A 15,333-nucleotide genomic window follows, 5' to 3' on the forward strand; every position below is an offset into this window, starting at 1 on the left:
GAGCAGCTATACTAGTCTGTGCCTCGGCCCTGTTGAGAGATTCGCTGAGATAGCATAGGAGCTGTGTCAAATCCAGTTGTGAAGAGAAACCACCGCCATATTTGCTACAGATCTTTGGCAAGAGGGGACACCTCATTCAGTAACCTCGACCATACATCTATCTAAAGGAGACCCGGAACAGTAAGCGTGCATACAAATCTTTCTGGGACAGATATTGGGCCTGTAGATAGTTTAGTCTGGGCTATTCTCTGTGACAGGCCACATTATATTGTGTAAGTGACATCACAGCATACTCAGCCATTAGTCTTATTATCTTGTTATTTATGTATTTGGGAACAGTGTAAATAATTTATAAGATTGTGAGCTGCTGTGCTACACTGCAAAAGCCCATGAGATGCACCACCACATATTGGTTCCTGTTTTTTCAAGGGATTGGTAGCAGTGACGGATTAAATGTACCCTGGGCCCCGGGCTGTCCCCCCTACCTGGGCCCCCCTCCTTCCGCTTCGTACACAACTGACCCCAACTAGAAAAAAAATACACTAATTTCTTTATAGTAAACTATTAACTTTTATCGTATGTATGATGCACCTAGGACCCAAGTACAACAGCTGCAGGCACTACAACTCCCAGCATGTACTGACAGTCTGCATCCCTCAGGATATGCTGGGAGTTGTAGTGCCTGCAGCTGTTGTAGTTGGGTTCTAGTTTAAAAGTTTGTGCTAGTGTACTGTAGTGACCGCAGGGCTGTGTCAGTACACTACCGCAAACAATACACTGACCCATTAAGACACCAATGGTACACAGGCTCTGCACAGTATAGAAGCGATTACAGTGCAGTTACTAATGACTCACAGGTGACGTCTTCTCCCATTGCCGTCGCTCACTTTTTGCTTTCTTCTCCATCTGGCGCAGCATCATGAAGACTTCTCCGTGCAGGGGGAGAAGCTGGGGGGTGCAGGGGAAGAGGCTGGGGGGTGCAGGGGGAGAAGCTGGGGGGTGCAGGGGGAGAGGCTGGGGGGGGCAGGGGAAGTAGGGGGGCAGGGGGACAGGCTGGGGGGCAGGGGAGATGCTAGGGGGCAGGGGAAGTAGGGTAGCAAGGGGAGCAGCAGGGGGTCAGGGGTGAAGCTGGGGGGCAGGGGAAGTAGGGTGGCAGGGGGAGAAGCTGGGGGTGCAGGGTGAGAGGCTGGGGGGCAGGGGGAGAAGCTGGGGGCAGGGGGAGCATCAGGGGAGAAGCTGGCAGTGCATGGGGAGATTCTGGGGGCAGGGGGAGCATCAGGGGAGAAGCTGGCGGTGCAGAGGAGATTCTGGGGGGCAGGGGAAGTAGGGTGCCAGGGGGAGAAGCTGGGGTGCAGGGGGAGAGTCTGGGGGGCAGGAGGAGCAGCAGAGGGTGCAGGGGGAGAGTCTGGGGGCAGGGGGAGCAGCAGGGGGTGCAGGGGGAGACGCTGGGGGGCAGGTGAAGCATCAGGGGAGAAGCTGGGGGTGCAGGGGGAGATGCTGGGGGGCAGGGGAAGTAGGGTGGCAGGGGGAGAATTTGGGGAGCAGGGGAGAAGCTGGGGGTGCAGGGGGAGAGGCTGGGGGGCAGGGGGAGCAGGAGGGGAGAAGCTGGGGGGCATGGGAGAAACAGGGGGAGAGGCTGGGGGGCGGTGGGGGAGACGGAGCGGACGAGGGCAGCCGGAGGGCAGGGGGAGCAGAGGCAGGCTGGGCAGGCCCGCTGGGGTGCAGCTTAGGGGCCGGCGTGAGCTTCCAGCAGAGAGAGCCTGTATCCTAGGCCGGAAGCTCACAGCTGCAGCCCCGCGGTCCCAAACTTCTCTCGGAGGCGGCGCGCACATGTGACGTCATCGCCGAGCACGAGAGTTCGGTCATCACGGGGCTGCAGCTGTGAGCTTCCGGCCTGGGATACAGGCTCTCTCTGCTGGAAGCTCACGCCGGCCCCGAAGCTGCGCCCTCAGCTGAAGATGATTGTCCGGACTCCAGAGGCAGGAGAGAGGCTGGGCGGGAGCTGGGCGCGGCTGCAGCCAGCCGTGGCGTACGCATGCAATGACGTCATCCCGCACTTGTCCATTGGATGCGTGCGCCGCAGCGGTACCTGGGGGCTGGCAATGCGAGCAGGCCGCGGATCACTATTAGAGGCCGCGGCTGCTGTTTTTTGAGCGCTGGCGGGGGGGAGAGAAGAAACTTTCGGGGCTAGGCATGAATATACGGGGCTTGTGCCCCGAATATTCATGCCTAGCGACGCCACTGGCGGGCGGTATGGGCCCCCCCGGAGCCTCGGGCCCCGGGCGGCCGCCCAAACCGCCCCTATTAGAATCCGCCACTGATTGGTAGGTATATGGCGGTCGGCCTTAGCCCCCTAATAGGTAAAGTTACTGTGTTTGTAATCATGCAATATGTTTCTGGGCGACACGCTGTGTTGCACAGGGGCCTCGGCCTAAGCCTGATTGTATATAATTTTGTTATTTTTGAGTTGTTAGAACCTTTGGTACCTTTGCATGTTTCAGTAAAGTGCAGTTTTGCTTAAATTGGTGTTAAAGACGCTTTCCTCGTTCGTGACTTCGTTGTATACTGAGGAGCCCACCCCGGTAGACAGCTTACAACTCCAGCCTATAGGTCTGTCCTTGCAAAAAAAAAAACCAGAAGGTGCAACAGCAACCTACAGATGCAAGGGCTTACCGTATATACGCCTCCCAGTGTACACATGGTAAACACCTGCTCTGCAGATGTCTGTAGATGTCCCAGGAGAGGCCACTGCTAGTGTGAAAATGCTAGAGTAGGGACCATGTCTCTGAGGACACCTTAACGTTGGTGACATGGTACACTCTGTCTGATCAAATAGTTTGATAAGATCCTCACTTTTTAATTTTTAACCTACAGAGCAGGTGTTTACCGTGTGTACACTGGTATATACGGTAAGCCCTTGCACCTGTGGGTTGCTGTTGCACCTTCTGTTTTTTTGTCTGTACTTAAGCCACAAGCAGCGTGCAACCTGCAGTGTGAATAGAGTCATAGATGTGCTGCCAATTTTTCCTTTTTTACAGTTCTGTCCTTAGCCGCACTTTCAAGGCAGCAGATTTGTCCTAGTCTCGCACTAACATGGCTATAATATCATTTGACTTCTTGAATAGATGACTACATTGACAATATTATTTTAAAAAAATTATCTTTAGAAGGAATATATTATAATAATGTACTTACCATATTTTGGTAGGATAAAAATATTGAGTGGTACCATTAACAGGACAACGCCGCCAAGTGTAATAAATGGAATTTCATATCCAAATGATTGATAAAGGAATCCCCCGACTGGAGGACCCAACACAAGGCCCAGCCCTGTGAAAATTTCAAGGAAACCCTGTACAATTAATGGAAGAAAAACATTTAAAATTTGGGGAATTCTTTACAAATATATACAACAACTGATTCAGAAATGAAATTTTAGTCTAAAGCACATAAAACACAGGAATGAAGGTAAAATGACCTTTGGCCAATTTGAGAAGACAGCAATGCATCTGCATGTTAACCCCTTGATGACCCAGGGCGTACCCGTATGTCCCGAGTAGGGTAGGGGAGTTCAGAGGATGTTCACGCCTTGACCCCTCTCTGAACCACTGCGCTATTAGCAGGCAAGGTCTGATCACCACGCCCGCTAATTAGCCATTTAAATGCAGCTGTTAAAACTGAAAGCTGTATTTAAAGTGACTCTGTACCCACAATCTGCTAACCCCAAACCGCTTGTACCGTCGGATAGCTGCTTTTAATCCAAGATCTGTCCTGGGGTCCATTGGGCAGGTGATGCAGCTATTGTCTTAAAAAACAACTATTAAACTTGCCGAATTGGTGTCAAATTGGGGTGGCCTAGAGTACCCATTTCCTAGGATTGCAACACCCCTCGTCCCTCCTCCAGGACAGATTTTGGATAAAAAGCAGCTGACGGTATAAGCGATTTGGGGGCGGCAGATTGTGGGTACAAAGTTGCTTTAAACTGCATTACATAGCCATCCTTGGTGTTTAGCGAAGGGGCAATCCCTTCATCTTACCCCGCCGGGCCTCAGCATTGGGCTGCAATGAAGCTGATCCCAGCTTGGTAATGGATTGCAGTGGGCTCCAGCAACCCAAAGCAATCCAGCACTGATCGAAGCGATCAGTGCTGTGTAACTATATTGCACTCATCTCTACGAGAGATCATTGCAGTAATAAACGTCCCCCAGGGGAACCAAAAGTGTAAAAAAGTTTTTCCCCCTAATAAAAGTTCAAATCACCCCCTTTTCCCATTTAATAAAAAAAAAAAAAAAAAAAAAATTTGGTATCACCATGTGAATTTTATCACATTCCTGATCTCACATGGTAATAGGTGTAAGCGCAAAAAAAGCGCAAATTCAAGTCCAGAAAAAAATTGTAATAAAAAGTGATCAAAATGTCACACATAGGCAAGCAAGGTACCGACAGAAAGTACAGATCATGGCGCAAAAAATGACACAGCCCCATAGACCAAAGGATAAAAGTGTTAGAAGGATGGGAATAAAGCAGTTTTAAGAACATTGTTTTTTTCCTTTTTAAAAGGTTTTAATTTTTTAAAAGCCATCAAAAAAATAAGTTCTATAAGTTGCCTATTGTTGTTATACGGACTTGAGGAAAATATATAATATGTAAATTTTACCATAGGATTAACTGCGTAAACACGAAAACCTCCCTTAAAGGGGTACTCCAGCGGGCTGGGGGGGCACTTTTTCGCTGGGACCGGGAAGGAGGTGGCCGAGGGAAAAGACGTCCACTCACCTCCCCGGTTCCAGCGGCGGGTCCCGCATTGCGGCGCTCCGGTGCCCGGCCGCTTCCGGGTGTCTGATCAGATCCCGCCTCCTTCACTGAGCGGCTGAGCGGACCTGAGATGTCACGTCTCGGGCCCGTGTCAGACACCCGGAAGCGGCCGGGAACTGGGCACCGAAGCGCCGCGATATGGGACCCGCCGGTCCCAGCGAAAAAGTGCCCCCCCCCTAGAGTACTCCTTTAAATGAGAAAAAAAGGGGGCTTTTATATCTTCACTGTGCAAATAATTTATTTCCGGTTTCGCTGCATGTGTTATGAAAAAATTAGTTCATTACACAGTATAATTAGTGTCGCAAAAAAAAGAGATCATGTGGGTCTGAAGGTGAAAAAAATGCAAGCGATATAGCCTTTTAAACACGAGGAGGAAAAACCGAAAGCACAAGAGAAGAAATTTGCCCTGGTCATAAAATAGTTAAAGAGGAACTCCTGCGAAAATTCAGTCAAGCATGCATTCTATTGTCATAGGAAGAAGGGCATGGGTAGCTGTAAGATATTTCTTACTCCTCTTTAAAGGGCAACTCCTATGAAAAAAAAATTATGTTGAATCAAATGCTACCAGAAAGTTATATATATTTGTTATATTCTTCGATTTAAAATTCTCAAGTCTTCCAGTACGCTGCTGCACGTCCTGCAGGATGTGGTGTTTTCTGTCCAGTTGGAAACTGTGCTCTCTGCTGCCACCTCTGTCCATGACAGGAACTGTCCAGCGCAGTAGAGGTTTTCTATGAGGATTTGCTGCTGCTCTGGACAGTTCCTGACATGGACAGAGGCGTCAGCAGAGAGCATTGTGTCAGACTGCAAAGAAAACACTACTTCCTGTAGGGCATACAGCAGCTGATAAGCACCAGAAGACTGGAGAATTTTGAATATAAGTAAATTACAAATGTATATAACTTTCTGTTATTCCCCTTCAAGGTCTGTGTAAAAGCCACAACAACATTGTATACCTGGCTAAGGAAGACTTATGAACAGTATTACAGTAGTGCTAAAAACCCATTCCTTTACTTTGAGGTCTCTGTCACGCAGTTAACCAGTTGTGCGTTTTCTTACTTATTACTAATGGTTTGAATTGGTTACCTTGTAATTCAGTTATACATAGCAGACTTACCATGGCAGTGGCTATGTTGTTAGGGAATGCTTTCGCCAGAATAGAAAAAGATGCTGTAATTGAAGCTCCAAAGCCCACAGCATCCACAGATCTCACCAAAAAGCACATAACTATGAAAAGTGTTCCGTCTGGAGCCTTATCCAGCAACCTGAAATATGAAACCATACAAATATGGAGAAATAAGCTCACACTGCCATGTTTTCATATTAATACAAAAAAATGGTGTGTGAAAAATCAATGTATGTTCTTAGACATTTAATATTTTTTTATTTTTTTTTTTTATAATTTTACACAGCAAATAAATAAATGCCTATGGACAAATTAAAGGGAGAGAAAACGGAAAACTGCAAAGGGGCTTCCACCAGTCTACGCCATCCCCTCCGAGCTGCTTTACTGTGTGTCAGAAGAAGGTAGTGTTGCAGCTTCTACCAACTTAGAAGCAAGCATGCATTCTATTCTCATAGGAAGACAATACTTCTAACTTCTCTTAAAGGGGTACTCCAATGGAATTATGTTTTATTTCAAATCAGCTGGTGTCAAAAAGTTACAAAGATTTGTAATTTACTTCAATTTAAAAATTACCTGTCCATGTCAGGAACTGTCCAGAGCAGGGGAGGTTTTCTATGGGGATTTGCTACTGCTCTGGACAGTTCCTGCCACAGACAGAGGTGGCAGCAGAGAGCACTGTCAGACTGGAAAAAATACACAGCTTCCTGCAGGACATGCAGCTGCTGATAAGTACTTTTCTTTTAATAGAAGTAAAACCTGTACAAATCTGTATCTCTGACTTTCTGACACGAGTTGATTTGTAAGGAATTTTTTAACTCACAGCTAAACAAAGACCAAGCACTTTGGTGATTTTCTTTTTTCCCTACAGGAACTAGGCCACATGGGCTCATGGCAACCCCCATTTGGTACAAAAACAACAGTAATACATAGGGGGTCATAGCAATGTATTAAAGGGGTTGTCCGGCACTAAAAAATTATTCACAGAATAACACACATTACAAAGTTATACAACTTTGTAATGTATGTTATGTCTGTGAATGGCCCCCTTCCCCGTGTCCCACCACCCCCACCCGTGTACCCGGAAGTGTGGTGCGCTATACTCACTTGTCACGTGCCGACCACGGTCTCCGATCCTCAGCAGTGACGTCTTCTTCGGGAGGCCGGCGGATCTTCCCGAGTGCCGGCCGCCCTCTGCAGCGTCATCCGAAGCTCGGGAAGATCCGCCGGCCGCCCGAAGAAGACGTCACTGCTGAGGATCGGAGACCGTGGTCGGCACGTGACAAGTGAGTATAGCGCACCACACTTCCGGGTACACGGGTGGGGGTGGTGGGACACGGGGAAGGGGGCCATTCACAGACATAACATACATTACAAAGTTGTATAACTTTGTAATGTGTGTTATTCTGTGAATAATTTTTTAGCGCCGGACAACCCCTTTAAGGGAAGTATGTATTGATGGATGGCCTGAACTCTGAAATGTAAAGCGGTCACAGGACTTCATCAAATGTATGTTCAATATATTCAGGTTATTAACAGCAACTAATATCTGAATATATGTGATGTACTAAGTTTCTGGCCATTTGTTCTGGGGGAGTTGTCTTAAGAGAGATGTAATGTTATATTGTGTTGGAAAACCTGTGAAATAAGACACACACACACACACACATTACATTACATAGCTACTGGGGACCCTTGAAACTGTGTGCCCAGGGCCATGTTGGTGGCATATAGTTCACTGACAACATTAACTGGAACATACCCAAAAAGAATTGTAGCAACTCCTGATATGGTTAAACCAGCCACAAACATAAATTTTGCCCCAATCTGGACAAGCTGAAATAAAAAAAAAATTGTTATTTGCATCGAAATTATTGTGTTCAATGTAAATTCATTCATAAAAGTCTACCCAAAGGTGTTACCGTGTAAAAACAAGCACATAGGCCTTATAGAGTATGTAAACCAACAAACAATTCTACAGTGTGTGTCACCAAGTATAAAAGCTAAAATTCCTCCTTTGATATATCTATTTTATTCTACATATACAGTCACATATGGCATGACTGGACTTCCACAAACACCGCAGGCTTGTACCTATAGACATTCTGGGAAGTGTCTGCAAAAGTGGTCATTTACATATGAATGTACCAAACAGTGCATATCTAATGACATGTATTTACAATACATAGAAATAACACCTAAAGGGCTACTGCGGCAAAATGTTTTTCCTTCAAAACAAATGTCAGGAAGTTACATAGATTTTTAATTTACTTGCAATTAACAATCTCAAGTCTTCCATTACTTATCAGCTTCTGTATGTCCTGCAGGAAGTGGTGTATTCTCTCCAGTCTGACACAGTACTATCTGCTACCACCTCTGTTCATGTTAGGAACTGTCCAAAGCAGGAAAATGTACCATGGGAGTTTGCTACTGATCTGCACAGTTCCTGACATGAACAGAGGTGGCAGCAGAGACCATTGGGTCAGACTGGCAAGAATACACCACTTTCTGCAGTATATACAGCAGCTGATAAGTACTGGAAGACTAGACACTTTTAAATAGAAGTAAATGACATACCTATATAACTGGTCATACATATACAGCATCTCTACCGATATCCCCACATATGTACATCTTGGCTCAGCTAATAATGTATGTGTTCTGAATGGGGGAAGGAAAAAAACAGCTGCCACACTCATCTCTTGTTGTGGCTTATCTCCCTGAGAACAATAAAATCTAGCTGTTTAACTCCAACATACTGTATGCTATCCTCTCTAATGACATCTGCCTTAAGGGGGGATTCAAGAGGGTTGACCGTTGATCGTTCCAGCTGAAATCTTCAGGTTCAGCCAGCACATTTTTAGCATGTATGGTCAGCTTTAGGAACACAGATGTAGACATTAGCTTCGCATAATATACAATTGTACCATTATCTGGATATTTTGCCACCTAATGGTCCATTTACACGAAGCAACGATTAACCCAATCGATCATTTAACGATTTTGAACAACGATTTGGTTTTTATAACGATCAGCGTTTAGACGAAGAGAAAAAATCGTTGGAAAAATCGTTATTGCAATCGTTTTTAAGATCGCTTAAAGAGGACCTGTCACCCCCCGTGCCAGGGTGACAGGCTCCCGACCCCTGTTAGATCCCCCTATACATACCTAATCCCGCCGGGTCCCGCTTCCTGAGCTGGTCGGGTGACTGAGATTTTAGCGCCTGAAGCCCGGCGCGCGTGCTCACAGGAGAGTCAGATGCTCATAGAGAATTAATGGGGGGTTCGATGCTCCGTCATTCTCTATGGGCATCGGACTCTCCCGTGGGCGCGCGCTGGGCTTCGGGCGCTGGAATCTCAGTCACCCGACCGGCTCAGGAAGCGAGACCCGGCGCAATGAGGTAAGTATAGGGGGATGTAACAGGGGGTCGGGAGCCTGTCACCCCGGCACGGGGGGTGACAGGTTTCCTTTAAGCCCATCTCACATACAGGGTGAATCTTTAAAAGATTGTTTACACAAAGCGATCTGCGAATTTTTAGCGAACGACCAATGACAATATGAAAACGTGTTGAAAGACCAAAATGAACGATTTCTCTCTCGTCGCTTTATCGTTCGCTGTGTTTACACAAGCCGATTATCGCTGAAATGCTATTGCGAGAATTATGACGATAATCGTTCCGTGTAAACGTACCATAACACTGTATGCACTTGTGTTTACATGTAACCCTGTAATCCCCTCAACCACTAAGAGTGATGTGGCTGAAATAGTATCCTGGATCCTAAGAAGAACTGATCATCAAGGTGATCAGGTTACTAGTCTTTTATGCTGTTCTCATGCTATTAGGTCCTTGATGCCTGTAACAAGTAAGCTAGAAATTATCCTTTGTTGTGCAAATGGATAAAGGTCTGAACCTACAGGAATAATTGCTTAATTTACTTCACCTGGATATGTTCCCAGCACTGAAAAACAATGTTGGCCCCAAAACCTAATACTTTTTAATAGACAGAAACCTGAAGTTTGATCATTTAGGGCAGGGGTCCCCAAATGGAGGCCAGCTGTCCGGACCCCGGCTGCAGCTCAGCATACTTGTATACTGAGCTGCTCTGCTCCCCTCTGCACAGTAACTATAACTACTACTAACTACTGGGGAGCACAAAGCGGGGGTTCTATATACTACTGGGGAAGCCCACAGGGGGGCTATATACTACTGGGAAGCGCACAGGGGGGCTATATACTACTGGGGAGCACAAAGCAGGAGTCTATATACTACTGGGGGAGCGCACAGGGCGGCTATATACTACTGGGGAGCACAAAGTGGGAGTCTATATACTACTGGGGGAGCACACAGCGGGGGGCTATATACTACTGGGAAGCACAGAGCAGGGGTCTATATACTATTGGGAGAGCATACAGGGTGTCTATATACTACTAGGGAGCACAAAGAGGGGGTCTATATACTACTGGGGGAGCGCACAGGGCGGCTATATACTACTGGAGAGTGCACAGAGGGGCTATATACTAACGGGGGAGTGCACAGGGGGCTATATACTACTGGGGGAGCACACAGGAGGGAATATACCACTGGGGGAGCACACAGGAGGAAATATACCACTGGGAGAGCACACGGTGGGGCTATATACTACTGGGAAAGCGCACAGGGGGGCTATAAACTACTGAGGGAGCGCAACAGGTTTACTAATGATGTTCAGCTCTGACCTTCATCTAAGAATAGACCCCGGTAAGTGGACCTTCTATAAAAGTTGTTAAGTACCCCTGATTTAGGGTATGTTCACACTGAGTAAAATAGGTGAAATTCCGCTGCGGAACTCTCCGCCACAGAATTCCGTCTGCCTCAGTGTGTCATAGCATCTCTATGGGAGAGCGCGCGCTTCTCCGCTGCCACCGCTCTCTACTCAAATAAGTGACATCTTTGAGCGGAGAGTGCCGGCAGCGGAGGAGCGCATGCTCTCCCATAAAGATGCTATGACACACTGAGGCAGGTGGAATTCCGCCTATTTTACTCAGTGTGAACATACCATTAGGGTCTGGGTCAAACTCAGGCGCTCCACTTGTTGTAGCTTTGGCTTCGGCTGTCCAGACATGATGGGAATTGTAGTTTTGTAGCAGCTAGATGGCCTGAGTTTGACACCTATGAACTATTTCCTATCCTCACCTAACACTCGACAAACCAGGAGAATCGTGCAGCTGTACGCTTTATTCCTTAGCTTGGTGACTTTTCCAACTAGGGTTTTATAATAAATTTATGGAGCTTGTCTCCTGTTACAAGTCAGAGTAGCTAACGGGGAGTGAAACGTCCACTGCAAGCTTCCCCTGGCTCTATCTAGTAAACGTGGGGGTCTGAACAGTGATGCTTTAAGGGTACAAACCCACTTGACGTATTTGCTGCGTGAATCAGTCTTAAAAATAAGCAGGCAAAACGCAGGTTGGCTTTATACAATTGTTCTGCGTTAAAATAGGCAATTGCGTATTTTTGAAGCGTGAAGCTTGTTGTTAGCAAAGCATCAGTTGTTAACAACCTGTGCGAAAAACGCATGTAGCTTCACGCTTCAAAAATACGCAATTGCGTATTTTAACGCAGAACAATTGTATAAAGCCAACCTGCGTTTTGCCTGCTTATTTTTAAGACTGATTCACGCAGCAAATACGTCAAGTGGGTTTGTACCCTAAGACCAGATAATTTGTACATTCTAAAATTTCAGCACCATTGCATTTATTACCTGTTTATTACATAAATGAGACTAAGGAACCCTTTAAATTTGTAATATACCGCCCTAAAAAGGGTTTTCCCAGACTTTTCCATTGATGACCTATCCTCAGGATAGGCCTTTAATGAAAAAGTCACTGAAATCACTTAATTGTGACTATTAGGTGAGTATGAGGGTTTAAGTAACCCACTTAAAGGGGAACTTAGGTTAATGAAGATTTACTCTGTTCAATCCTCTCCCATAATCTAAGCTTGTGTTTCTATTACATGAATTGGGCCGTTTGTTTGCAGCAAATCCTGACTCACATCCTGAAGCTGCTGAAAATCCTCACTGCCTGCTCCACTCCTCTGTCCTTCCCCTCCCTTCTGAGACAGAGGTCACATGTTCTCTGTCTCTTCTGTTGCCAGGCAATCTGTAACCCCACCCACCTCTGACATTCCACAGTGATCAACTGGCCAACGGCAGGGAAACAACAGCCTCTCCCTACTCGGTATAGGGGAAAGGAGACACTGTTGTTTTATCTCTCTCCCTCTAATTTATCTAGAAAGATAAATGCTATGTCTACTATGCAAAGCAGAAGCAGATGGAGCCATTGGTGGGCAGATTGGCGGGTACCAGAAGTACAATGCATCCTGGGAGATGTAGTTTACCTTCCGGGCGCCATGATGTAAAACTGGGAACGTTTGTAAAAGTTTGAATCACCTGGGGGGGGGGGGGGGGGTCTGTGAGTTTGCACCTATATGCTTTTTGTGCACTTAATTTTTTTTATGGGGTTCCACTTCAAGCTTTGGTTTCTTAGATAAACAGCTGTACATAAAAACACCAAAGCAATTTAACATACTTAAATGGAACGCATACTTACATATCTTCCTAGTATTAAAGAGCTTACGAAATTAAACATTGCAAAGCATCCAAATATGAGGCCAATCACTGTGTTACTAACTCCTTTCTTCACTGCCTAGAAAAAAAAAGAATTCAATGTATTCAAAGGAACATTTGTTAATATTTGTCTCCTTGTCCTGCTCAGGACATCAGGAAATCTGTAACAAAAAGACTATAGCACAATATCAAACACAGCAGCAACAGCAGCACAGGTAGGTAGAAGAAAATAATAAAGTGCACGCCTCACCAAACCTGACCCAGGTGTGTGTGAAATCCAGAAAACGCAGCAGCAGACAGCACTTGAAATCAATGGTGTTTATTCACCGGTGTGCGACGTTTCGGCTCAACAATAGCAGCCTTTCACTGATTGAGTCGAAACGTTGCACACCGGTGAATAAACACTCCATTGATTTCAAGTGCTTTCTGCTGCTGTATTTTCTGTTTTATAGCACAATATCACTCCTTTTTGGCTGAGTCTGCTTCATATGCGCTTACTAAGAAAAGACTGTATAGAAATGTTATTACTTTAAAAGGAAAGGTGCTTTTCAAATGACAGTAAAGATTAACCTGTTCGGTGTAATTGCACCCCATAAACAGACCCTATAGCCACTTTGTGAGTCAGAACTGAGTGTGTGCAACACAGGATAATGGAATTTACTGTTGCACCCAAACCCAACAAGGTTCCAGCTTGGTCATTTTGAGAGATCACATATAACATTTCTCCAGAATAGCCAGAAAATGTGCTGCTAGAAGCCAGTCTGGCCTTGGTCGACACATGCCTACAATTTATGACACTGCTTATTAGGATCCCCAATATAGGACGTCTAGATGGTATCATTTTACTAGCTACTTTAGTGCCAATACAGCGACTCTGTACCCAAAATCTGACCCCCCAAAACCACTTGTATCTTCGGATAGCTGCTTTTAATCCAAGATCTGTCCTGAGGTCCGTTCGGCTGGTGATGCAGTTATTGTCCTAAAAAAAAAACTTTTAAACTGGCAGCCCCGTGCCCAACAGCCGGGGTTTAGATTGTGTATGCATTAGGCTGGCACAAACTCTCTGTCCCTCCTCCCTGGCCTCCTCATCATTAGGAATGCTCCAGGCAGATTGTCTCCTATTCATCACCTGTGGCAGCCCGGCACATGGGCTGGATCGTTAAGCACCTGTGCAATGTTCAGACAGGTGAAAATGTACCAGCGGCATTCCAAATGATAAAGAGGGTGGGGAGGAGGGACGGAGGGGTGGTGCAAAGTTAGGGCACAGATATTCTAGGCCCCAGCCGTTGGGCACGGGGCTGCAAGTTTAAAAGTTGTTTTTTAGGACAATAACTGCATCACCTGCCGAACGGACCCCAGGACAGATCTTGGATTAAAAGCAGCTATCCGAAGGTACAAGTGGTTTGGGAGGGTCAAATTGTTGGTACAGAGTTGCTTTTAAGAAAATTAATTCTCAGCTAATGTGTTCTAGCTCAATGGTGGCGAGAGGGAGACTCTTTTGGGGGGACACTCATGAGGTTTACACCGGTGGCCTACGCCAAACAGAAGGTGGGTAGGAGGTCTGGCCTTCTACCGTGTCTGATTTACACCTGCTCACAGTACAAGTACTCATCTTGATAAATGTTTCCCTAGGAGTTTTTTTTTGAACAGTTAAACTCAAGTTCAGCAAAAAGCAGTAACAGCGATGCTGTATGTATCTCCCAGATATGGCACGGGCACCTACAGCCGGTTAAACATTCCATCCATTTTTGCTTCCCTGGTCGCTTCCTGGTCTGAGCCGGGACTCGGGATGGGACATGGGGGATACTCTCAGTCATTAAGTGGCAGAGGCGGGACAGCACTACAGTGGCTGAATGGCTGAGCGGGCCCTGCCATGTCACCTCCAGAAAGTGACCAGAGCGGCAGTATGTGGGCGGCAGTGCTGGAGTCTGGGAGGTAAGTAAAGTTATATTTTCCACCCACTCTCTCCCAGGGCGTTTTGAAAAAATGGCTACTTTAATAGCCAATAATTATATTTATAGCACTTTGGAACCAAAAGCTCTTGTAAAAGAATCCTAATGATAATGATGATACTAATAATAATATTAATAATAATAATAATAATAATAATAAATAAATAATAGTGAAATGGAAAATAAGAAAAAATAAAACACCAGAAATGTTTGAAATATTTTTAAAATAAAAACTTGATTTAAACAATAGTCCATTTTCATGGGTCACATTTGCTTTACAAGGCTTTCTGCAGGGAAAACTCTCCACAACATAATGCAGTTTTTTTACAACAGTGTATATTGAGGAACTGTGTTTCGCCTGCATACATGTGACTGACATCTGATTATTGAGTGGCCCCTAATACTGAGCTGCCAAGTGTTTCGTAATAGTAAACGGAAACAAGTGTTCTCCTATAGCAAAGTTCACAGTGGAGCGAGCCTAAAAATGTACTAGCTTTTTTATTGTGTTTATTATGTTCCCGCACACCCCCGTTTTAGCAGGTGTTCCCCTTTAAAAATTTTGAATAGGCTTGCAACTAGAGTTGAGCGAATCACTCATCTAAACGAAGTGAAGCGCTTTGTTTGATAAGTGCTATGCTCACCAAGCCGCCTACCTGTCAGCGCTGCTCCGCTCCCTACCGCTCCTGGGTGCTGGGGAAAAGCTGGATCCAATCCTGGGAAACTGGGAGAAGTTTTCCAGGATTGGACCCAGCTTTTCCCGGCATCCTGGGAGGAGTGTCAGGGAGCAGAGCAGCGCCAAAAGGCTGGCAGCTTGACGAGCAGAGCAACTAGCTTCTA

At 45.9% G+C, this 15,333-nt stretch overlaps 1 protein-coding gene across 2 annotated transcripts in view; it reads right to left on the reverse strand.

Moving 5' to 3' along the window:
* SLC18B1 (solute carrier family 18 member B1) overlaps nt 1-15,333 on the reverse strand; it is a 40,246-nt gene that overhangs the window by 13,948 nt on the left and 10,965 nt on the right. For both annotated transcript variants that reach the window (XM_069973711.1, XM_069973710.1), the window contains exons 3-6: nt 12,528-12,623; nt 7,701-7,774; nt 5,933-6,080; nt 3,196-3,352 (exon numbers count right to left, since the gene is read on the reverse strand). In XM_069973711.1, the coding sequence (XP_069829812.1) occupies nt 3,196-3,352; nt 5,933-6,080; nt 7,701-7,774; nt 12,528-12,623 (475 nt within the window). The remainder of the gene's footprint in view (nt 1-3,195; nt 3,353-5,932; nt 6,081-7,700; nt 7,775-12,527; nt 12,624-15,333) is intronic.

Source organism: Dendropsophus ebraccatus, chromosome 6, assembly GCF_027789765.1.
Source record: "Dendropsophus ebraccatus isolate aDenEbr1 chromosome 6, aDenEbr1.pat, whole genome shotgun sequence".
Taxonomy (NCBI): Eukaryota; Metazoa; Chordata; class Amphibia; order Anura; family Hylidae; genus Dendropsophus; species Dendropsophus ebraccatus.